Source organism: Hemicordylus capensis, chromosome 3, assembly GCF_027244095.1.
Source record: "Hemicordylus capensis ecotype Gifberg chromosome 3, rHemCap1.1.pri, whole genome shotgun sequence".
Classification (NCBI taxonomy): domain Eukaryota; kingdom Metazoa; phylum Chordata; class Lepidosauria; order Squamata; family Cordylidae; genus Hemicordylus; species Hemicordylus capensis.
In genome coordinates, this window is record NC_069659.1 from 102,065,055 (window position 1) to 102,090,600 (window position 25,546).

The window sequence follows — 25,546 nt, forward strand, 5'->3', positions numbered from 1 at the left end:
TACTATAAGCTTACTGTGCAAATACTAATCCACAAAATGTTTGACTAGTCTGCTTGCCCACAGATATTAATTTTAATTGTGGCATACTGATGACCTCACCTGAAGAGTGAAAAAAGGACCATAATTCAGACCCAACTTTCTTGCCTAGAAGCAAATTCTTAATTGCTACAGGAAAATTGTTGTGCGGGCATTTACGATTTAAACACAATGCAAGCAATCTTTCACAAATCATTTGTGAAATGTCCCAATTCCTGAGTTAACCATTATTTTTTATAAATCTGTGGATGATGTTTGTGCATGCGTGTGAGTGGCTAACAGACAAAACCTATACTGGTTTGGGTTGGTAGTTCAAAGGTGAAGATAAAACACTTTTCAGACACCCATGAACATTCTTCTCTTTAATATGACTGCAGAGAATGAGTCCTGATAGTCAACTATGACAACTATGAATGCCAACTGAACTCTAGGAGTGCAGAAATGACAGCGGCTTCCTATGCTCTCTGTCTCTGGATGTGTCCAAGGAATATACACATGCACTTGTCCAGAAAAAAGTGACCAGGAAAGGATGGAGGGGTTGTGGGGAATTAATAGTCTTTCCTGTTGTAGAGCTTTTTTCTTCTGGGTCTCTGTTTAAATAAGAGTTCCAGACAATCAGTTCTGCTCTCATTAAATATCCTCCATATAAAGGGAAGGGCTTAAGAAGGTTGAAAGTGACAGCAGTCAATGTAAATATTTTTATTTTATTTTTTAAATTATTGTTACACTTATATCCCTATCCTGCTCTTCCTCCAAGGAGCTCAGAGTGGTGTACATCGTTATTTTTATCCTCACAACAGCCCTGTGAGGTAGATTAGGCTGAGAGAGACATGACTGGCTCAGGAGTTTCATGGTTGAATGGGGATTAGAACTCAGGTCTTCTCAGTCCTAGTCCAACACTCTAACCACTACACTATGCCAGCTTGAATGAAACACAAAGAATTACAGGCTCAATTTAACTGCGCAATTTTGACATAATCATTTCAAGCAAGTGAAGTGTGTATTTGGCCTGATAAAGAAAAAGGGATAAAAGGCTACAGACAGGGTCTATTTGATATCCTTGTACCCTAAAAGAGCAGTTAGTAGAGATCCTAGGGGGCAGGTGGTTTTTATTTAGGGTGCAAAAAACCAAACTTTTCTCTGAAAGTTTATTAGGAGGTATTTTGGCATTATACTGTTGTTGGGTGGGCGGGGCGCCTGTTTTTACACTTTTTCCGTAACATGAAAAAAGCTCAACATTTGCACCTGGGCCTCCGCCCAGGGTCGGGCAGTGAGATGAAGTCGGTTACAAGAGAGGGTTCCTATTATCATCATTCCCAGTATCATCTGCTATCATCATCTACAACAAGGATTATTCTCAGCATTTGGTCCTCAGATGTTACTGGACTTCAACTCCCATAATCCCCAGCTCCAGTGGCCTTTGGTTGGGGATTATGGGGGTTGAATTCCAATAAACATATCGGGACCCAACGCTGAGAATCCCTGATCTACAAGAGAGGCAGTGATTGGGTCGATCTTTAAAAAAGATGTGAGTCTTGCCCAGCTTCGAGGGACGGGGCGGGTAGGGTAGAAGAGAAGCGGAGCCTTGTGGATTTCAAAGCGCCGCAGTCTCCAAGCGTTCCTGGCGGCTTTATTTCTGCTTGGGCATCAATGTGCCTGTTCCCCAAGTCTGCCGACTGGGAGTTTCTAGTAAGACGGTAGCCCGTTGCTTGGAGGCATCTCGATCGCTGTTTTTGTCCCCATCTCTATGATACCTTGAGCTTACGCTCTACGCCGGCATGAAGGGGACTCTCTATGGTCGAGGCCGCCTCCGTTGCTAGTGGCAGGGGGTTTGTTTACTTCCGGGCTGGCGGCTGGCGGCGGCGGCTCCATCTATTTACTCGGGACCTCCCCCTCCCGTCTGTCATGGGGGAGGCCGAGGAGCAAGTGCCTGGTGAGTCCCCCTCCCCCCGCTCCCGGGAACCTGGCTGGTGCCGGCGACCCTCTCCCGCCTCCATCTGCGGTCCCCGCAAGGCGAGCGGGTGGCGGACTTCTCTCCTTGCATTGCCTGCTTTCCTCTTTCTTCCCGTGTCTTCCTTGGCAGAGACTCGAAGAACCGGCGAATCTGCTTCAGGCTCAGGAGCGTCTGAGTCCGCTCTTCAGAACCCATTGAGTTCAGTGGGATTTTGCTCCCAGTTAAGCAACACGCCTGTGTCTCCCCCGCAGTCCTAGCATGCTAGAGATCTAGGATCCTAGCATTGGTGTACGGGGTGGACACATTTTGTACTTGTCATCTCTGATGGCTTGAAGACCTGTTTTGTATTACATATGTCATTTACAGATATTGAGGCATTTACATCTTCTAACATGCTTGCCTTCTCAGGCTTCTAAGTGCCACCTTTTCCCCACTTGCAAAATATCTAACACAATTGATTTGCCTCTAGGATTGTCATAAATTTAACATGCTGGATGTGGCATGTTAATGGGAAATGTGTCAGCCTTCAACTGTGTTTCTTTATAGATGGAAGGAAAGATTTGTTGTAAGGCAGTTCTTCCTTCTGTATCTTAAGAACCTGGGAGAATAGGCAGCGCTGACAAGTATAAAGTTGTAGTGTAGGGGAGATCATGAAGCAAGGATGCTTGGCTTACTCAAACTTTAGCTGGCATCATCTTTGAATTACAGGATGCATTTGACAAACCTGTACTTGTGATTAAACAGGCTGCCATAGCTCTGTAGCAAATATGGAGATGTTATACAGTACAGATTAATGGGGAAAGGCTTTTTGCAGTTCCTTTCTTTTCTCTGTAAAGGATTCTTTGGGTTTCCTGTGGAAAATTTAGGGACAGCGATGTAAGCACAATCTACTCTGGTTTTGTTTCCAACTGGGAAGGATTGTGTTAAATATTGATATTACTAAGAGCATTTTGTAGGCCCTAAGGGAAGTAGTTTGTAGTGGTGTTTATTGCCAAGTGCTAATAGTCTTGAATTTAGGGGTCTGTTTTTAGAGCAAATGTATCTTTACGGATGGGTGCGGAAGAGTGATCAAATGTTGAGCCTGTTAACCTTTACACTATGTGTATGTGTGTCACTCTGACCCAATTTCGAAAGCCTCTTTGAAAACAAGTGTAACAGTAAGTGATATATGTTTATTGCTCTTGTCTTAACCTGCTCTGAAGATAAGCTTTTAAGTATTTTTGCTCTTTTTTTCTTTTGAATGTGAAAAACAAAAAGTCCAGGCATATCTGGCAGTTTGTCAAGTGATGCTATCAGATAACTATTATGTTATTTCAATAAAAGGAAATGGTCCTGTTTTTATATTAGCAAAGCTCAGAACACTCAAAAAAAGATAAATCTCAAGAATCTTAGGCGTAAGATAATCTTGGGCGTAAGTAACAAAGGGAAAAGGATGCTATTAGTATCACTATGTGAGATGGCACTCATCTAAGCTTTTTATTTCTTTTAGAATCAGGTGCTGTATTCACTTTTGGGAAAAGCAAATTTGCAGAAAATGTTCCTAGCAAGTTTTGGTTTAAAAATGACAAGCCTTTGCACATATCATGCGGAGATGAACATACTTCTGTTGTAACAGGTTAGTGTTAAAAACGTTAGGAACATGTTTTTCAATACCTGCCCTTTGAATGTATGATGTCACCATCTTCATAGCAGCATTGGCAGGAAAAAGCATTAGTAATTATTATTAATATTTATACTGCTTTTCAACAAAATGTTTATAAAGTATAGTACATAATACTATAAATTATGTACTATAAATTATACTATAATTATACTATAAATTATAAATTTCCCCATAAAAACATGGGGAAATTGTTCCCTGTCCCAAAGGAGCTCACATACTACAAATGAACACAAGGGAGACAGCAGCAATAGCCAATGGAGAGTAGTTGTCCCTCTACTAAATATAGAGTCACTAAATATAAGAGAGGCACTTCAAAAGGTGCCTCTTTGCCTAGTTAGCAGGAGATTATAACTCTTTTATTGTGAAACTGACCTGGAAAAGGCTTTTATCCAAAGCACACTTAAGGTCCGTTCCCGAACATATATATCATACAAACACATTATCAAATATTTACAGTACAAGATATATGTATAATTCAAAGTGCATTAAAAACAATGTCTAAATACAAATAGTCTGTTGTTATGTAAGTCCTTAATTAATCCCCTGTTTGCAATTTTATATTCAGTGTTAACTCCAGAATTCAATGTTTGACTTCCTGTTGGAATAGATGTAGTTTGCAACTCAACATTAGCGCCACAAAAAATCTATGATTGGCTGAGCTTTGATGTTGTTCAAAGAGTGAGAACAAGCTCCAGAATTCCAAAATGTTCACAGCTGTATAAACACTACAAGACACGGATCCACAAACACCTATTTCAAAGAGTTCTTGGTTATGAGTTATTTAAGCACAATTGCTGTACAGCAGCGTTGAGATATTTAAGAAATGCAAGTCGTATAAGCATTAATATTAAGTAACTTCCAAAGTCCTGAAACCCAGTCATTAAATACAAAATATACTACTAAATATTTAAGAAGTGTATGTGAGTAATGTTTCTTGTAGAATATATCTCTTACCAAGTAAAATTAATTAAAGAACTTGATGTATTTACATTCACTTTGAATCTAAACAATTCCTTTGAAACACAAAATAAATTCAAAAACCTTGTATCAGTCATCTCCATTTTTCTCAGTACAAATGCAGGAAGGAAATCATTCACAATTTATACAGAAGTTTTAAAGAGACTACAATCCTACAATGTGTTGAAACAAAACCACTACAAAAGAGACATGGGACCTCACTCTGGCTGGTTTGAATGATCATCAGGTAGCACGTGTGCTCAGGATGGTGACGTGTCCAGAGTACACCCACTTTGATGTCACTGCAAGATGTCCTGATGTGCTGTCATGAATCACCCTCTACACATGCTCCAAACTCTTTCTCTCTCAAAAAATGGATTTTGGAACATGTGTAGAGAGGTAATTCAGATGAATGTTCTGCTCATGTGGTTAATGGATGCCTTGACCATCCTGGTCAGGATGTTTCTGCAGTGCTGTGCTATCAGAGTGGGCGCATTCTGAGTGCATTACCATCCTGTTCACATGTGCTGGCAGATGATCATCCAAAGCGATCCTTTGTAAGTATTTTACTACATCACACGTAACTTGCATGTTTATGTTTACAATACCTTGCAATAATACACTGAAGCACAAGGACCTTAAAATAAATCAAGTGGTGTTTTATTTTCTTTGATGTCTGTGTTCCGTAGGAAATGGTAAACTTTATATGTTTGGAAGCAATAACTGGGGACAGCTAGGATTTGGAACAAAGAATACTGTCGTCAAGCCAACTTGTGTGAAAGGTGTGTCTTATATTATTTGGCTGTTTAATACATGTCCTAAATAATAATATTTTAAAAGCTTTATAATGTCACTTGAGATTTCTGAAGAAAATACAAAGGGCTGTGGATTCCGAAGCAAGCTCTGATGCTGCTCTGAATGAGCAGTTGCACAAGCAGTGCTACTGCTGTTCTCCCTATTCACCACAATAGGGAAAACTCTGGTAGTGCTGCTTCTGCAAGGTTTTTTTTTTTTTTTTAACATTTCATATCCCGCTCTTCCTCCAAGGAGCCCAGAGCGGTGTACTACATACTTAGGTTTCTCTTTACAACAACCCTGTGAAGTAGGTTAGGCTGAGAGAGAAGTGACTGGCCCAGAGTCACCCAGCTAGTTTCATGGCTGAATGGGGATTTGAACTGGTGTCTCCCCGGTCCTAGTCCAGCACTCTAACCACTACACCACGCTGGCTCTACTCAGAGCAACATTGGGGTTCTGCAGCCCTGTGGTGGAGCGTTACATCTCTGTAATGCTGCACACCTTGTATGCCATCATCATTTTAGATTTCTTATCATATTGAGATTCGAGGTCTTTGGCAATCCCAAGAGCTGCTCACGATGTATGGAAAAAGAACATCTTCTTTCATTGAGCCCATCCTGTATACCAGGACATGCGTGTTTCATGTAATTTAGATACAAAAGGTGAGCAGTGGGGAAAAACCACATACATTTTGGTTAGCTTTGTTGCAGTGAAGACCTAATCAAAGAGCATATGCCTTGTTTTTAGGTATACTCTGTTGGCATAAATATTTAATGAGCCCTGTTTATGACTCGGATGCAAATTAAAACAGAAGGTCCAATTTCCTTACACTGCAGTTTTCCATTTTGTTACGTATATAATTAGATAGTCCCACAGTTATTGTAAAGTAGTGGCACTGAACATATGTAACAGTAAATGTGGGTTTAATCAGGGTGTCTTTATTTAATTCACAGCTTTAAAACCAGAAAAAGTAAAACTATCTGCTTGTGGGAGAAACCACACTTTGATTTATACAGGTATGTAATTCATGTTCTTTACACACCAAACATTTCCCTATGTAAAAATCTGTCCCTGTCCCTTTGTTGAGAGTGTCTTGCACGTATCCTAAAGAATAGCCTGGGCTTGAAAATGAAAAGAAAAAAGAAAAAATCAGCCCATCATATGAACATGTGATGCTCTTTTACACTGAATCACATAATTGATCCATCCAGCCCTGTATGGTCTGCTCCGATTTACAGCAACTCTCCAAGGTCTCAGACAGAGGTCTCTTGCTGCCTTGCTTATCTGGTGATACAAGGGATTACTCTTGGGATCTTACGTATGCAGAAAGTTTGGTCTACCAGTGAGCTGTCACTCCCCACTGCTATGCATCTGAATAATTTTTCGAGTAGAGTAGAATATCCAAAAATGCATCACAAACTGGATTTTGCTAGCATGAGTCAACCTCTTCAATACAGTGTGACTAACCCAGTAAACTTCTGGATACATAGAACCTTCTGCAAAGGCAACTGTATTTGTTGGCTAGTAAGCAAATGGTCTTCCCACCGTCATTTTAGTCAGCAAGCCTGATGCTTTCATCCTACTGAGATGGAAATATGCAAGAAGCCCCTATAAAAATGTTCCTATGATGCTCTTTCATGTTTATAAGAAGTTTCTCTCCTTATCACAGCAAGCTTGAACTTTATTTATTTATTTATTTATTTATTTATTTACATTTATATCCTGCTCCCAAAGGTTTCTGCCCGCCCAACAAGGTTGTCAGAGGGGCCTTTGCTCCATTTGCCAACGTTGCTGTTCACACGGAACAGGGCCTTCTTTGTTGTTGCCCCTGGGCTCTGGAATGCTCTCCCACTGAATGTCTGCTCTTTGACATCCGTGGCTGCTTTTAAAAAACAACAAAAGACATTTTTATTTGTTTAAGCTTTTTACCCTTTAGGGGCTGCCAGGTCTCTCAGCTTTCCTACTTCTGTTTGTACTTTTGATGGGTGTGTGTGTGTGTGTTTATGGTTTTTATTATTTAACTGATTTTAAGGTTTTAAATTATTTTTATGGAATTTTATTGTATTTTAACTTTTGTAAACTTGGGATGCTTTATGAAAGGCAGTATAAAAATTGAACAATAAAATAAATATTAGACGACAAATACATTTTAATATGGATTGAGAGTGTTGGATTATACATGGGGGAAAGGCACACATTGTAGCTTGTTTAATTTTATGACTATCATCAACATTTGTAGTTTGCATGTTTATACAATATTATGATTAATGAATGAATTAAATACAGTTTGAGCACTCATGCAAATTCTCTAATGGTTAATTGACCTTTTTAGCCCATGGCATGTAACTGCACATTGCGGCATCATGTGCAAAATCTTCCTGTGTATTCCTTTATCAAATACAATGCATGCAGTAGAGGAATTAGCATATAATTTAGTGGAATTACATGCTAAATTGGTCTGTGGCCGTAATCCAGAAGGCTCATGAAACATGTATGGAAGATGAAAGATGTATGGACATGTATGGTGCATACTTGACGTTTTTTCCATTTGCACTCCAGAGAGGAGAGAAGGAATTAGAAGGGAGCATTATGATCTGGACTGTGATCTGTTCTAACCATAAGGAATGGGTTCTGCGCCTGCGCAGGGACCTCTCGGGCTGATTGTCTAGCTCCTCTTGATGCCCCTCCTCCGCCTGCACGTGCAGTGCAGAGACCGTTAAGATTGGCGGTTGGGGTGTCTCCTCCTCAGTTTCTCTTTGACCGCCTTTGCGATCGGACACTCGTTGCTGTTGCTCCTCGAGAGGAATTTTAGAGAATATTGGACTTTTGGTTTGAACTTGGATTGGACTTGGTTAGGAATACTCTTGTTGGATGGATTTGATGAAAGACCGTTTACCTTTACGGCTTGACCACGGAACGGAATACGGATTGTGTTGTGTAACGGACTTTGGCTTTGGTGATTATACTTTGCCTCCATTGCGCGATTCGACGATGGAGGAGAAGAAAACGTTTAAACGGTGCGAGAAGTGTCGGGCCAAACTGCCTTCGACAGATCACCATGACTTGTGCTTAATGTGCCTAGGAGAAGAGCATAATACCGCTGCTTGTAGGGTATGTTGCTCTTTTTCAAAACAGACGAGGCAGAATAGGGCGCTGCGCCTTTGGGCAGCGTTATACGATGAGGCACTCCGCCCACCGACACTACGGCCGGGCCCTTCGGTGGGTTCCCCTTCGATGTCGTGGAGCCGTTCGACATTGAACGCTTCTGGCTCTCTGGAGTCCAGCGACCGCGGAACTGCAGAGCGGCAGTCTAAAACCGCGGCTTCAAGTGCTGTGAGGTCTTCGGAAGCTGTTTTCAAAAAGCCCAAGGATGTGGCTAAAAAGGTGAAGCACAAGCATCGAGAGCGCGCGAAGGGATTGGACGCGCAGAGAACAAAGGCGCACCGCACCCCTTCGCCGACGTCGGCACAAACTTTCGATGGTGACTCGGATGAGTCTAACTCGGCATTGACATCGGTGCCAGCACCACGGTTGGCGTCGGCATCGGCGGCACAGCCGCCTCTTTCGGCATCGACGTTGACAATTCTGCCCCAGCTGTCGACGTTAATGGCACCGTCGCAGTTTCCAACATCGACATTGACACTACCATCGACATTGACACTAACTTCGATATCGGGTACGACATCGGCATCGACGTTGGCAGTTTCGGCCACGGCTTTAGGGAGAGCTCCTGTTCTGCTCTCTCCGGCAAAGACCCCCTCTCAATATCCTTCTACTCCCAGAACACCGAGTTACGGCATCCAGGAAGGCGGGCAGAGGACGGATCTGCATGACCTAATGGACTCAGCTTCCAGTACCCCGTTGGGATCAACGTTCCAGGGGTTTTTGAGCGCTGGTATCAATGATGAACAGGAGGAGGGAGATCCGGCTCGACTGCCTGGGACACCTGTCTACTCACCTGTACGTGTTCGTCTGCCATCTGCGGTGGAGCCCACTATGGGGCTACCTTCTGGACTACCAACGCACAGCTGCGGATTCAGACATACGCTGCCAGGGGACTATGCAGATTACTTGCGCTGGAAGGCTATGCAGCAACCCTCTGCCCAGCACCCTGTGGAGCAACCACAGTTTTCTGCTGTTCAGGGGCAGATGGCAGTACCACCTCAACCCCTGCCAGTCATGCAGTTTCAGCCACCAGTTGTGTAGGCTCCACCACTATTGGTGCAGGTTCAGCCTCCAGCTATACAGCTGCAACCTCCGACGATGCAACTTCAGGTACCTGCCGTACCGCCTCACCCGCCTGCTGTGCAGTGTCAGCTTCAGACCTTGCAACCTCTGCCACCAGCTGTACGACCCTTGGAGAAGCCTGGGGGGGAAAGGAAGCGGAAGCCGACTCCCCCACCCTCGGAGCCAATTTCCTCCCCAGAGGGAGACAGCCAGGATGACGATTCTGTGGCGAGCTCTGACTCTGACGCCATCAGCAGGAGATCAGACCCTCCCTCTGACGTCCCTCCTCGTCTCTCTACTTCACCGACGGAGGAGTTGAAGGCGTATCATACGCTCATAAGAGATATAGCGGAAGCTCTAGGAATGAGCCTGAAGTCTCCAGATACGGATGTAATAGATCCTGTGTATAATATGATGGGGAAATCGAAGACCTCACACCCAGTTGCTCTTACAATGATTCCAGGAAGGCAAGCGAGGGCAGCTTGGGAACAGATGCATGTCACATCTCCCACTTCTAAACGCTTGGAGAATTTGTATAGGGTTACTGAAGAGGGCAACACTTACCTGCTGCGTCACCCGGTACCTAATTCTTTGGTGGTTGACTGCGCGTCAACATCACGGGGTGGTCGCTGGCATACAACACCTGCACATAAAGAAGGAAGAAAGTTAGACGTTATGGGTAGAAAAATTTACAGTACAGCAAGTCTGGCGATTAGAGTGGCCAATTATGCAGCCTGTATGGCCCGATACAATCATTTGTTGTGGGATGCGTTACTGCAGGATTCCACCTCCATGTCACCAGAGGACTTCCAGTGGAAGTTTAATGAAACCTATGAAAGAACCACAGCAGTGACAAGGCAGCAACTGAGTGCCTTTAAACACTTGGCAGAGACAGAATCCCATACAATGGTAACCACTGTGGCGCTGCGTAGACATGCCTGGCTTCGCTCCACCTCCCTACAGCCAGATATGAAGGTCAGAGTGGAGTCTTTGGCATTTGATGGTAAAAGGGCTGTTCCATGAGGAGACAGACACGTCCATGGAGTCTTTGAAAAAATCGAAATATACGGCTCGTACCTTTATGACATCGGCAGGTGCAACAAGCAATACTTCAAAGGGCCGCTCTTATTCCTGTCAGAGGCCCAACAGATTCCAAGAGAGAAAGGACTATAGGAGGCAATACCGGCCCTATCAACGCCCTAAGGGGTATAACCAGAAAGCAAAAGGAAATGCAACACGACAGAACAAGGAAGCTGCAAAGCAGAGCTTTTGATGGGACACTACGTCCACTGCACATTCAGAACATTGGCCTGATTCCAACACCATTGGTCAACCTAGCCAGGACCCCCACCACCGGTCCTGTAGTTGCCAGGAATACCATCAAACTGGCAAGCCATGCCCAAGCATGGCACAATATAACATCAGACTAAGGTTCTAAGGATAGTACTGATGGGGTATGCGTTGGAATTTGTGGAAAAACCTCCCTTTTCGGGGCTGGTTTACACGCCAGCCACGGAAGTTCTACAGGAGGAAGTCAAGGTTCTGCTAGAGAAGCAGGCGATTGCTCCAGTGCAGTGGGTGAACAGACTGTCGGGGTATTACTCCCGTTATTTCCAGATCCCGAAAAGGGATGGCGGGATCTGGGCTATAATGGACTTGAGAGGTCTCAACTTTTACATAGAGACCAAAAAATTCAGAATGATCACTCTGCAGGCTATCCTGCCCTTATTGGCCCACGGGGTATGGGCAGCGACATTGGACCTGAAGGATGCCTACTTTCATGTGGGCATCCAAGTGAACCACCGCAAATATCTCAGGTTCACGGTGGGGAATCAGATATATCAGTACATGGTTCTCCCGTTCGGCCTGTCAGCAGCCCCAAGAGTTTTTACCAAAGTCATGGCAGTGGTGGTCGCCTACCTGAGGACTCAAGGGATAATGGTCTTCCCGTATTTAGACGATTGGCTCCTGGTCAATCGCAGCAGGGAGGTCTTGGTCCAACATATAAGACAGGTGATCGATCTGTTGGGAGACCTTGGTGTCAACATCAATTGGAAAAAATCGAAGCTTACATATTTGCGGTGGTTCACTGTAACTTATGATCTGGATGTGATCTGTTGTAGCCATAAGTACCCTCCCTGACCGTCCCCGCTGCAGTACCAGGTTGGGGAGAAGGGACTTGTCAACTTGCAGATTGCCCATGACGGCGGTCTGCGAGAAACTGAGGAGGAGACGCCCCAACCGCCAATCTTAACGGTCTCTGCACTGCACGTGCAGGTGGAGGAGGGGTGTCAAGAGGAGCTAGACAATCAGCCCGAGAAGTCCCTGCGCAGGCGCAGAACCCATTCCTTATGGTTACAACGGATCACATCCAGATCATAAGTTACAGGTAAGCAACCTGTTTTTTCCAAGACTTGACTCCTGTGGACCACATTTTTCAGGGAACTGACTTTGTGTCTCCACCAGGCCCTCCTGTTGGAAGCAAATCCTTCCCTTGTCCCCTGTCCTAGAACTGCCTTCTGGAGAGGGAGACAGTGTATGAGAGCACATTGTCTGCCTTGCCCCCCACCGCCATTACCACTTGAAGACCCTTCTGGCAGCCAGCATCTGGCTTGAAGAAGGGGAAGGTAGACCTTCATTCTTTCCCCTACCTAAGTGAGATCCTAAGTGGTAATGGGAGATAGTTGCTGGCCGGTTCCCTTCCTACCTCAAAACTAACTTCCATGGTAGAGGGCTCAAAAACAATGTTACCTCTCAAAATGAGTTTTCAGCCTCCTGTTTTTTGGTTGTGCTCAGTGTAACAAAGAGAGAATGTTGGGAACTGGCATGTAATCCTGCTAAATTATGCACTAATTTCCACTGGAACTGGCATGATCTACTTAGTAGTGGAGGAATAAAACCATAATCATTCCTCTCTTTAAGAAAAAAGAAAAATTGATTTTCAACCTTGAGGGAAAACTGGTTTTTACTGTTTTATGCATTTACCAACAGTTCACTTTTCCAAAACGGGAGATAATTTAAAAGTGATTTCTCTAGTCAGCTTTTGAACCTTTGGGAGCAACAGTGATCAGCCTCTGTACGCAAGAAAATAAACATAAGCTAAACTGGTCTGATTTTGTGTAGGTTTTGCTGTTGCTTCAAATGAGAATGTGTTTACCCTACATGTGCTTTTCTGTGTGCAGAACAAGGAAATGTATATGCTGCTGGAGGTAACAGTGAAGGGCAGTTGGGATTAGGTGACACAGAGGAAAGAAGCACATTTCAGCTAATTAGTTTTTTTACCAACCAGCACAAGATCAAACAGCTGGCAGCTGGATCGTACACATCAGCAGCGCTAACTGGTGAGAGCAATTGCTAACACAAATAGTATATTATATGGGGGAGTTATTTATTTGAAGTGGGGTCTGCTCTGGGTTGGAATTGCAGCATGGTAAGAGGGCTTTAACTCTTTGCCGCCACCATTGTCCAGACGGACTCCCTTGCCCTAAGAGAAAATTTCCCAGTGCAGCCATGATGGGAACAAACAGTCAAAGCCCCCTTCTGCTGCTGCTGTCCAGACTGAGAGCCCTGCACACATTGTGTGTTAACACAATGGAGCACTCAGGCTCCAGTCTAGCTATTGGCATGTTGTATGGGTTGGCCCTTAGAACTGTAGAAATATGGATTCATTTAGGGAAATAATTGTAGAGATTCCCAAGATCTAGGTTCATAATAGCATGTATTTATGTGTGAGTCTCTCCTCACAGGCCTTTAGTAATTTGACTATCTGATCCAACCAGATCTCCTAATTTTCCATGAGAAGTGCTTCTAAATATAGTCCTGCATAATTGCTACAATTTTCATTATTGTCTGACTTCAGGAAAAAATAATTTTAGGCAAGACATAACAATTTTAAGTTTGCTTCCAGATGCAGTTCACTGGCCCTGATCCAGAGAGGGCACATTGAGAGCTCATGTACTCAGTGGAGCTTTTACTATCATTTCTGAACTGCAGACCTGCCTCTACGCCATGCTGCATTGCAATTTGCTTTTATAATTGCCCTTTTCCCACCTCCCCATATTAAAACAATCATGTGATATAGTGCCAGGTTCCAGTTCAGAAGGCTTAGTACATAGCCCTTGAATAATAGCTGCTTAGTTATTATTTACTCTAAACAATTTGGCATCATATTTACATTAATGAACTCTTTTTAAGAGAATGGTCAGCTTTTTATGTGGGGAGACAATTCTGAAGGACAAATTGGCTTGGCTGATGAAACGAATGTGTGTATTCCTCATCAAGTGGATATTGGGAAACCTGTTTCCTGGATCTCTTGTGGCTATTACCATTCTGCCTTGATAACACGTAAGTGTGGAAATCTACAGCTAACTGTGAGTCATTAAATCGAGTTATACCCCCAAGCATAGCTTGAGTTTGGGCTATGTATTACTACTATTTGAGGGTTTGGATTCTATTTTTGCCTAGGCTTACACTACAAATCTGGGGATGGATTATGTTTTAAAACAAGCCATTGCAGCTGGGGATTGTGGGAGTTGTAGTGAACAACATCTAGGAATTCCTGTTAGAGGGAACACTGCTTGGGAGAGCATCTTCAACATGATCCCCACCTCACATTAAAGTAATCGAGAGAGGTCCATATCCAGCTGCTGCCAGGCGACTCGGGATTGGGCTTTCTCTGTATTTGCTCCTGGGTTGTGGAATGAGCTCCCTATATATATCTAAAGCTCAAGATCTTTATTAGCCTTTAAAAGAGTGATAAAGACACATCTTTTTAGTCTGGTCTTCAGTGATTTTTAAATGGGTTTAAATTGTTTTAATTTTTAATTCTTTTTAATGGGTTATTTTATCAGCTTTTTATTTATGTGAACTGCCTATAGCCATCTGGCATTATAAACAATTATAATTATTCCTATAGGCATTATCAAAAATTAATAAATACATAAACTTAGACTTAAATACAATCCTAAAGTAGAAGGCACACTTGTTTTCTTTATGGCATAGTATCAATCTTGCTGTTTTGTTTTTTCTACAGGAGACGGTGAACTTTATACTTTTGGGGAACCTGAGAATGGGAAGCTAGGTTTGTTGCCTGAGCAACTGCAAAACAATAAGGTTCCACAACTTGTTTCTGGAATTTCTGGAAGGGTTAATAAGGTTACGTGTGGAGGAGGTCATACAGTGGCCCTTGCAGGTATACAAGAGATGGCTTTATTCTAATCATTTAGTCAGTACTTCCTGCTCCTCAAATTGTGTGCTTAGGGTTTTTTTCTCTGCCACTCTTAAATAATGCTGAATTTGCACTCTAACATCTGTGTGCTCAAACACCTGGACAATTTGGGGGTAACATCCGGCCAGAAGGAGGATGTTAAATGCCTGATAACACCATTTATTTCCTCATGACCACCATAGCCCAAAGCAGCCATGGGGAAAAGCCAGTAGCTGTTGTTGTAGCAGGCCAAACACCGAACCACGGCTGAATCCTAACAAGTGCTGGTGCATTCTCATTACTGTCTTGCCTGGGCCAAGATAGCAGGAAGAATAGGCTTACGTGAGGAAATGTGTCAGGTACTGGATGCTAAATATTAGGCCTGTGCAAAATTGGATCAGTATAATTGGAACATTTATTTGTTTATTACATTTATATCCCTCTCTTCCTCCAAGGAGCCCAGAGCGGTGTACTACATACTTGAGTTTCTCCTCACAACAACCCTGTGAAGTAGGTTAGGCTGAGAGAGAAGTGACTGGCCCAGAGTCACCCAGCTAGTTTCATGGCTGGATGGTGATTTGAACTCAGTTTCCCCGGTCCTAGTCCAGCACTCTAGCCACTATACCACGCTGGCTCTTTCTGCTTACTGCTAAGTCAGAGTACGTTTACAGGAGGGTAGCAAAAAAAAATTTCATAGCAAGCAAGATTCGGTTTAGAGTAATTGAGGCATGAGATGCCGGGCTGTGCATTTCAGATTAACCGGTTTCATTTGAATGAAATTAGTCATGTATACAGTATTTGAAGGTATTAATGTTTAATGTATTTAATGTATTTTGTTGTTGTTTCTTTTTCTTGTATTTATGCTGGGCTTGGGCCGAAATGAACGAACACATACATACATACACATACCCCTTTTGCAAAAATTCAGAGCTTTCCGGAGCACCAAAGAGCAGCAAGAAGGTTTTGTGGGTTTTTGTGGGTTTTTTGCAATTGTGGCTGGACCAGCAGGGGAGGGCATATTCTGCCTGCCTGTCCATGTATATCTCCTCTTTTAACACCCCCTCCCAAGTTTTTAGCCCATTTTTTGCTCACAAGCATCTCACCAGCCAATTTCCTGGTTTCTCTTACAATTCTCTGGTGTGAAGTAACTCCTATAGACTCTCTGATGTTACCTCACTTCCCCTGTGATTCTCTTGTATTATGTTAGTTTTTCTCCAGGTTCACAGTGAGTATCCGTGGTTACTTTTAAAACTTTTTAAATGTTTTGTCGCATCTTGACCCCAACTTTGAAAAGGGTCCAAAGGACCCTGAACTGACATTTTCATGGTTGGATTATATTGAGTAAGACCTGATCCTGACTTTTGCACTCATGCTCAGGCTTATTAAATATCACCTCCGTTTCCCCTTCCTGCTGCAGCCCCTGGTGCCCCATCCCACACCTTTCCAGAGTATCCTCTGACCTCAAGAGCTGGTTTTTGGGGTGGACCAGGGGTTGCAGTGGGGAGGAGTGGGTGGGAAATCTTCCTGGGCATGTGAGACAGATTACTTATTTTCCTAGTTTCCTGCAGAGGGAGCTTTAGTATTAAATTGAATAGAAAGGTAACTATCTACAGTAATACTCAGTGTTAAAATACATAGAGGTCATTCACACAATCAAAAACTGTGTTTTACCTGGGTTTGAGAGCTTTGTGTGCTCCCAGTTGTTGCTTGTGTGGAAGTGATTGTGTGGAAGCCAACACAGGAGGAAAAGCTACCAGGTTTTCTTCCTACCTTCCTTCCACGCAATCACTTTCCTCTTACTTTGTTTCCACACAACTGAAAATTGGGAGTACACACAGCTCCCAAGCCTGGGTAGAACACAGTTTCTATTGTGTGAATGACCTCCTAGTATGGCTTTTGACAAATCCTAGTGTTTCTTTGATTTCCTGTATAAACTACACGTATACATATATTATAAGAAGATCAAATGAGGTACTAATTCAGCAATCAAGTATGCTTGGTGTAAACTAAAATAGGAACATTCTAAACAATTTAAAAACCTGCTTGAGTTTTATTTCTTACTTTTTGAGGCCTGCAAGATGAATTATTAGAGTGAAAGTTGCTTAGCAGGTGATTCATTTTATAGTAGCTAAAAGTATTTCTTACTTATCCAAGGTTAAGAGTTCTTTATCCTTGACAAATCAAACGATGTGTGGTTTGTAGCAGTAAATAATGGATAAATCTAAGTACAATGATGATCTTCTATGATATTTCCATGGGGTTTCCTGCCCCCTCTACCCCTACTACAGTCCTTTGTGTCCCCTGAAAATCTGCGCTTCAGTGTCGGGGTGCTCTTCAGAATGGAGTGGGGTGGGAAAGGGGAAATCAGCAGAAATGGGGAAGTCATCTTGCATGAATGGAAATCCCTGTCCATTAAACAAGATACCTTTGGATCCCACCAATAGGTTTATGTCTCTTGTCATAGATGTAATGCTTTATGCTTGTTATTTTGGATTTTACTTTTTTCTGTTTGCCCAGCTCTTCAGTTAAAAGCTTGCTTACACAATCTGTCCCAATGCTAGTCTAAATCTTTAGACAATGACAGTCTGTGAATATTAACTTCGTATGCATTTTTCAGAGGGAGATGTCTACACTTTTGGTCTTGGCCAGTATGGACAGCTTGGACACGGTACATTTATTTTTGAAACCTTGGAACCAAAGATTGTGGATTATCTTGGGAGGCATAAAATCTGTAACATTGCAAGTGGGGAAAACCATACAGCTTTAATAACAGGTATGCATGCTGTCCGCTCAGAAGTGCCTTTGAAATACTGCTTGTGTACTTTTGCAAACAATACAAAATAGTCCATTAGACATTTATTGGGTCAGAGAGAAATGCGTAGTTGTTGTGGTATCAAACATTAAATCAAATGCCCCCAGAGTGGAGCTCCTGACTCCTAGGAGCCTGAAAACGAAGGTCTAGGGCAGGTTGAGTAAAATTAGAGCTCCATAGAGCAGTATTAAAGAAAGTGCTGCTGTTGCTGCCACTGGCCAGCAGTTTCTGCTGAAGGTACATTCAGCAGCTCATGGGTGTTCTTGACTTTGATGGAGCCCTAAGCAGAAGGACGAAGTGTGTGTGCGTGCATGTGTGTGTGTTTGTGTGCGTGTAAGCAATTGAGTAACTTTAGATGCGTTCCTGTCCCAAAAAGAGTGTCTTTGTTCATGAGAGCTGGGGCAGTGTTCCCTCTAATAAGGATTCATAGATGTTGTTGACTACAACTCCCAGAACCCCCAGCTGCAATGGCTTTTGCTTGGGGAATATGAGAGTTGTAGTCAACAACATCTGGGAATTCCTGTTACAGGGAACACTGGCAGGGGGATATGACTGACACTTTAATGTTTATTGAAAACAAATTAAGCATCAGTGGAATTGAGAGTCTGCATGAACATTTGGCCTGTGCTAGTTTTGAACAGGTTCCAGCATAATGTTGAATCATATATTGTTTGGGTGTTTGAGGGGAGTGTGCCTCAAGTTCATAAGCTCCCTTCCCTTCTTTGCATGCTCCAGTTCCCTTCCTTATTTTCTGGTTCAGGCAAACTGTAATTTGCTGTTAATGTCAAAATTGGGCAAACTATGACTGGAAAGCACAGGTTGAAGTGGATTCACATGAGGTGTGTATGAATCAAGCCACTGAGTCCTTAAGAGTTTTGATGGAAATGACTTTGGAAATGTGAGCCAAGGAAGAATATCAGTAGCAGTTGCTAGGAGGTTCAAGCAGTCTTAATTAACAGCAGTCTTTCAGGAATGGGCTGAATGGTCTCATGGCATTCAGTTTCCAAACGGAGGACACATCTTAATTGAAAGAAGTAATTGTGGTTGCTGAGCAAATCTTCATGCTTTGTGGTAAATAGATCCACCAGACGTGGCAGCTTGTCAACCAGGATTATGCTCATTTTATTTAAGCATAATTAATGTAATTCAAATAAAATGGGAAGATTAGCTGTGACCCTATCGATTATGATTATTCTGCTGCACACCTCTGTTCTTTTCTGAGCAAGTTGTATTTTCTGGTTGAATCAGCTGGTGTGAACTACATTGATAGTAAGCATAAGAATATAAGAACATAAGAACAGCCCTGCTGGATCAGGCCCAAGGCCCATCTAGTCCAGCATCCTGTTTCACACAGTGGCCCACCAGATACCTCTGAGAAGCCCACAGGCAGGAGTTGAGGGCATGCCCTCTTCCCTGCTGTTACTCCCCTGCAACTGGTATTCAGAGGCATTCTGCCTCTGAGGCTGGAGGTGGCCTATATCCCTCAGACTAGTAGCCATTGATAGACCTCTCCTCCATGAAGTTATCCAAACCCCTCTTAAAACTATCCAGGTTGTTGGCTGTCACCACATCTTGTGGCAGAGAATTCCACAAGTTGATTATGCATTGTGTGAAAAAAGTACTTCTGTTTGTTGGTCCTAAATTTCCTGGCAATCAATTTCATGGGATGACCCCTGGTTCTAGTGTTATGTGAGAGGAGAAAAATTACTCTCTCTCCATTTTTGCCACACCATGCATGATTTTATAGACCTCTATCATATCTCCCTGCAGTCTTCTTTTTTCTAAACTAAAAAGCCCCAGATGTTGTAGCCTTGCCTCATAAGTAAGGTCCTCTGGGCCCCTGATCACCTTGGTTGCCCTCTTCTGCACCTTTTCCGGTTCTATAATGTCCTTCTTTAGATGTGGTGACCAGAATTGTACACAGTACTTGAAGTGTGGCCACACCATAGATCTGGATAGTGAGGCCTCGACAGTCATAAAAGTGGGTTCTGCACCTGCGCAGGACTGCTTCGGGTAGTATTGATTATCTCCTCGGGATGGATTTGGCCTTTTTCAGTCGACACTTTCAACAAGCTGTCCACCACAACCCCAAGATCCCTCTCCTGGTCAGTCACCGACAGCTCAGATCCATCAGCATATGCTTGAAGTTGGGTTTTTTTGTCCCAATGTGCATCACTTTACACGTGCCAGCATTGAACCTCATTTCCCATTTTGTTGCCCACTCACCCAGTTTGGAGAGATCCTTTTTGAGCTCCTCACAACATGTTTTGGATTTCACTACCCTAAATAGTTTGGTGTCATCTGCAAATTTGGCCACCTTGCTGCTTACCCCTGCTTCTAGATCATGCATGAATAAATTAAAAAGCACCGGTCTGAGTACAGATCCCTGGGGGACCCCGCTTCTTACTTTACTCCATTGTGAAAATTCTCCATTTATACCTACCCTCTGTTTCCTGTCCTTCAGCCTGTTAGCAATCCACACATGTACTTGTCCCCTTATCCCATGATTGCTAAGTTTTCTCAAGAGTCTTTGATGAGGAACTTTGTTGAAAGCTTTTTGGAAGTCTAGGTATTCTATGTCAACTGGATCACCTTTATCCACAAACCTGTTGACACTCTCCAAGAACTCCAGAATGTTAGTGAGGCAAGATTTACCTTTGCAAAAGCCATGCTGCTTATCCTCCAGCAGGGCCTATTCTTGTATGTGCTTAACAATTTCATCCTTGAGAATGCTTTCCATCAATTTGCCTGGAACAGACGTTAAGGTAACCGGTCTGTAATTTCCCGGATCACCCCTGGATCCCTTTTTGAAAATCGGTGTTACATTCTGGCTACTTTCCAGTCCTCTGCTACAGAGCCTGATTGTAGGGATATGTTATATATTTTAGCAAGGAGGTTGGCAATTTCACATTTGCTTTCTTTAAGGACTCTTGGGTGGATGCCCTCTGGCCCTGGAGATTTGCTAGTTTTTAATTTTTCCAGACAGTTTAGAACATCATCTCTTGTTACTTTTATCCGACTCAGTTCTTTAGCCTCCGTCCCTGAAAAGCCTGATTCAGGAACAGGTATATGGAACAGTATCCTCTGCCGTGAAGACTGCTGCGAATAACTGATTTAGCTTCTCTGCAACCTCCATATCCTCCTTAATAATCCCTTTCACTGCCTCATTGTCCAACGGTCCAGCCACCTCCTTGGCAGGTTTCCTGCTTCTGATGTATTCAAAGAATTTTTTTATTCTTCTTGATGCTTTTAGCTTTCAGACTCCTCAAACTCTCTTTTCACCTCCCTTATTGTCACCTTTCATTTCTTTTGCCAGAGCTTGTGTTCCTTTCTGTTCTCTTCATTTGGGCAGACCTTCCAATTTCTGAAGGAAGTCTTCTTCCCCTTTATAGCTTCCTTGACTATTACCTGTTAGCCATGCTGGCATCTTCCCAGTCTTGGTGTACCTTTCCTCCTTCTTGGTATACATTCTAACTGGGCTTCTAGTATTGTGGTTTTAAGTAAACTCCATGCATTCTGGAGCAAAGTGACTCTCCTGATTTTCCCTTTCAGTTTTCTTTTCACCACACTCCTGATTTTGGAGAAGTTTCCTCTTCTGAAATTCAAAATGTCTGTGTTAGACTTCCTTGCTGATTCTCTTCTTTGGTGAATTTGATTGCACTGTGGTCATTGTTCCCTAAAGGGTCAATGACACTGACATCACACACCAGGTCCTGGGTGCCACTCAGGATTAAATCCAAGGTCATCTTCTCTGGCTGGTTCCATGGCCAACTGTTCTAGGACACAGTCATTCAGCGTATCTAGAAATTTGACTTCTTCATCATTACCTGACTGTAAATTTACCCAGTCTATGTGTGGGTAATTGAAGTCCCCAATTATTACTGCCCTGCCTCTTCTTGAAGGCTCCCTGATTTCCTTCTGCAACTCCCAGTCACTGTCAGTGTTTTGATCCGGAGGGCTACATCCCCAGTAGCGCATTACCTTTCAGGCCTTGTATTGTTACCCACAGGGTTTATGCGGAGGACTCTGGTCCTCCTAGTTTTTCTACCTTGTTAGATTCTATCCCTTCTTTAACGCACAGTGCTACTCCACCTCCAAGGTGCCCCTTCCTGTCTTTTCTATAGAGTTTGTATCCAGGGATAACAGTGTCCCACTGGTTCCGTTATGCTCACTGTATCTATTTCTTTGTTAGCAAACAAGCACTCCACCTCACCCATCTTGGCTCAGATGCTTCTGGCATTGGCATATAAGCACCTATACACTGAACCTCTTACCTGTTGTATGCTATTTTTCTATTGGCTCTTTGATCTCTTTGACCAGCTAGCACAGCCTTCTGTCTGCTCTTTGTGTGGTTCTGCTCTGTCCCCTTCTGTTTTATTTGAATCTTTTACGCCCTTGCACCTTAGGGGATGGCATTTGCTGAACTGGATTCTGCCCAGCTGTTATCGGCTATTCCCCAGGTGTCATTTTAAAAGCTGCTCTGCAGCCTTTTTGATTTTAAGCGCCAGCAGTCTGATTCCATCTTAGTTCAAGTGCAGCCTGTCCCTTTTGTACAGGCTTTGCTTGTACCAAAATGTATCTCAGTGCCTAACAAATCTAAACCTCTCTTCCCAGCACCAACATCTCATCCACTCATTGAGACCCCTCAGCTTTGCCTGTCTTGCTGAACCTGCACGTGGAACAGGTAGCATTTCTGAGAATGCTACTTTGGGGGTCCTGGACTTCAATACGCTATCAGCCTAAATTTGGCTTCCAGGACCTCCCAACTACATTTCCCCACATCGTTGGTGCCAACATGCACCTAGATGCCACATAATGTTCGCAACCTTCACGCAAGACAGACAAGTCACCGTGCAGTCAACACTTGGGTCACAGACTCATCTCGCTATACCGCTAATGATTGAATCACACACTACAAGGAGGCCTCCAACCCCTGGAAGAGTATCCCCTGTGCGAGAGGATGTGGGCTCATCATCCACGGAAGGGGTCTAAGGGAGCATTTCCCTCTTCCTCAGACTGATGTCCTCCTTCCCTAAGACCCTCATTTTCCCTGACAACAGAGGAGCTATCAGCCTAGGAGTGGGATGCCTCTACTACGTCCCTGAATGTCTAATCCATATGCCTCTCTGTCTCTCCGAGCTTCTCTAGATCCACCACCGTTGTATCGAGGGAACAAACTTGCACTGAGCACATACCCATGACTTCTGCCCATGGAGCAAATAGTCATACATGCAACACTGTGCAATACACTGGGAAGTGCCCCCTCTTCTGCTGGGATGCCCTTTAATTAAGCAGATGTCCTTAAAAAGAAGTCAATAGCTATAGAATCTATATTTTTCGTGACCACGCAAACTATGTCCTTAATTTAATAGTCCTAGCTTTCGGTGGGGATTTAGTACTGAAGAGTTAATACCTGTTTGCTGAATAGGATTTAGCTCTTCAAGGTAAGGTTGAAACCTTGAAGTCTGACTCGTTCTAATGTTTACTTCACTAGCTGACATCTTCTAGATTAAGTTATTCAATAGTGCTACTCAGGAACTAGTCTAAAAAACTACTGAAGTTCAATAGGACTACTCAGAAGTAATTAATTTGGAAGATTAACTAACTTAAAAAATGTATTTTAAGATTTTTTGTCTTAGAAATGAAGGGATTAGTTTTACTACTCTTTTTACTTTGGGTCTTACTGGGATAATTTCTTTGTCCACTGCTTTTTTACACCTCACTGCATTACACATTAGTAAACCTGTTCCTCTTTCCACACTTAGAGAATGGCCTTATGTATACCTTTGGAGATGGACGGCATGGCAAGTTAGGACTTGGGGACGAAAATTACACTAATCAATTTGTACCTACATTATGTTCTAATTTTTTGAGGTTTACTGTGCATTCGGTAAGGCTTCAATTTCTTCTTTATATTTTGAAATACTTATTCATTTTGCTCAAGTTCTATTTAAAGGCACCTTGTTTAAATCTCATGCATATGTTATACAGCATTATATTATTTAATTATAGGTGAGCATGAAGACATGTTAAATTATTTGGATTGCTAGTTAATCATATTTGTTTATCTTTTCCTGTTTAGATTGGGAAAGAGTCCTGTATGAGATGTTCCTTTTTGTTTCATGTTTGCAGACACAATTCTGCAATGTTTGTGCTGAAAACAGTTCAAAGGAATGTGTGTTTAAGTAGATTTCTAAGATTCATAACATTCTGTTCTATACAGGGAAATCTCTGCAGCTCTCGCATTTGGACCTGTGTTCCTTGATCGCTTAAGAAAACCAAAACATTAAGGCTTAACATAGTACAAACCTGCAACAAATTATGGGTCAGGGGGCAAGCGGGAGTAAAGAGAAATCTAAAGGAATAAAAAGTCCTATGCTCTTCATTCCTCCAGCTGTGTTAGGCAGAGCCCCTCTTCCCCCGCAAAAGATAATTGGAGGGAGAGAGCTGGGTTCAGTGAGAGCTTCCTTTGAGCTCAGTTGCTGACTCCACCAGCAACCATTTGGGTGTCCAAAGCTGTTGTATCCCCTTTGTTTCAGGGATGAAAAGAGGCTTAATAGGCTCATCTTCCCTCCTTTCCCAAAGACTGATGGGATGAAATTAGGCTCAGAGAAAGAATTCCCTTGGATGTGCTTTCTCTGAGGACAGTTATGGCATGTGATCGTTTGTGGGATGGAGGGAGGCAGACATGGCTCAGCCTCACTCTATTCTCAAGATGATGACATGGTGGAGAGGCATGTGGCCTTGGAGAGAATGTGCTAAAGGGAGCAATCTCTCTTAACATCCCTCCCTTGCCCTAGCAGTTGCATCAAGAACAAAATGGGCTAAACACACCTCTCTTTGAGGGCAGTGGGGTAGGGGGAGGCTAACATCCTAATGAAGCACTAGCCTATGGGGCAGGGGGACTGGTGCTTCTGAAAAGTTGAATTGGCTGAGCAGTGATGGTAAATTTTGACCACCTCCCCTCTCCCAGGAAGCTCTCTGTGCCACCTGAAAATATGGCCTTGAGAGTCTCACAGCCCTCAGAGACATATTTTCAGGTGGCAGAGAGGGCTTCTAGCACTGGTGCAGAATTAGTCCAAAACTCGTAAGAAGCACTGGTGCTTCTCCTGTTGCATTGGTGTTTCCATAGTCAAGATGTCTGCTTTGTGAGGAAGAAATTTAGCTAAGAGGGAGTGCACCAATGCACATGCTTTCCTGGAGTCAATATCCACGTACCCTGTGACAGAAAGGACTGAAAGGGTTGCAGGCAGTATTGGTAACAGAGATTACCAAATGTTGACTACAACTCCCATTATCCCCAGCCAAAGGCTATTGCAACCAGTGTTCCCTGTTACAGGGAACAGATGTTGACTACGATTCTCATCATCCCCAGCTGCAATAGCCTTTGGCTGGGGATAATGGAAGTTGTAGTCAATATTTGGTAAAAACAGGTTGCTCAACTGTAACTGATGATCTGGATCGAGATCCGTTGATATCCATCAGTATGGGTTCTGCGCCTGTGCAGAGACCACACAGTAGCCATGCCTCAGTTTGTTGAGGCATCCAAGCCCCGCCCCCACGCTGGCAGCATGCTATTTAAGGGCGGGCTGGGCGCCATGTCCCTCAGTTCTCCGACTGCCATCGCGTTCTGACTCCGGTCTGCCGCTTCCTGTTGGTTAAGTTCCTCTGTGAGTTCTTCTCAAAAAAAGAAAGGAAAAAAAGTGTTTTTTGGACTGAAATTTAGTGTATGACCCATATTCTGGCTGACAACCTGTGTTTTGGTGATTTGACTCGGATTGGCTGACGGACTTTTCCTGGTATTTTGACTTACGGAATGGCCCTTACTACCCAAAAGTGTGCCCCGTTATGGCTGAGGAGAAAAAAACCTTCAAATGGTGTGAGGGCTGTAAAGCC

At 43.3% G+C, this 25,546-nt stretch overlaps 1 protein-coding gene across 2 annotated transcripts in view; it reads left to right on the forward strand.

Moving 5' to 3' along the window:
* Window positions 1–1,464: 1,464 nt before the first annotated feature.
* Window positions 1,465–25,546, forward strand: part of RPGR (retinitis pigmentosa GTPase regulator) — a 66,989-nt gene continuing 42,907 nt past the window's right edge. Inside the window, exons 1-9 of one of the 2 annotated variants that reach the window (XM_053305307.1) lie at window positions 1,465–1,564; window positions 3,480–3,605; window positions 5,300–5,392; window positions 6,359–6,421; window positions 12,815–12,973; window positions 13,827–13,976; window positions 14,665–14,823; window positions 17,456–17,611; window positions 23,416–23,540. In XM_053305307.1, coding sequence (XP_053161282.1) covers window positions 5,317–5,392; window positions 6,359–6,421; window positions 12,815–12,973; window positions 13,827–13,976; window positions 14,665–14,823; window positions 17,456–17,611; window positions 23,416–23,540 — 888 coding nt within the window. In that variant the 5' untranslated portion in view covers window positions 1,465–1,564; window positions 3,480–3,605; window positions 5,300–5,316. Of the gene's footprint in view, window positions 1,565–1,594; window positions 1,970–3,479; window positions 3,606–5,299; window positions 5,393–6,358; window positions 6,422–12,814; window positions 12,974–13,826; window positions 13,977–14,664; window positions 14,824–17,455; window positions 17,612–23,415; window positions 23,541–25,546 lie in introns of those variants that run through there. The other variant, XM_053305306.1, reaches the window with a different exon arrangement.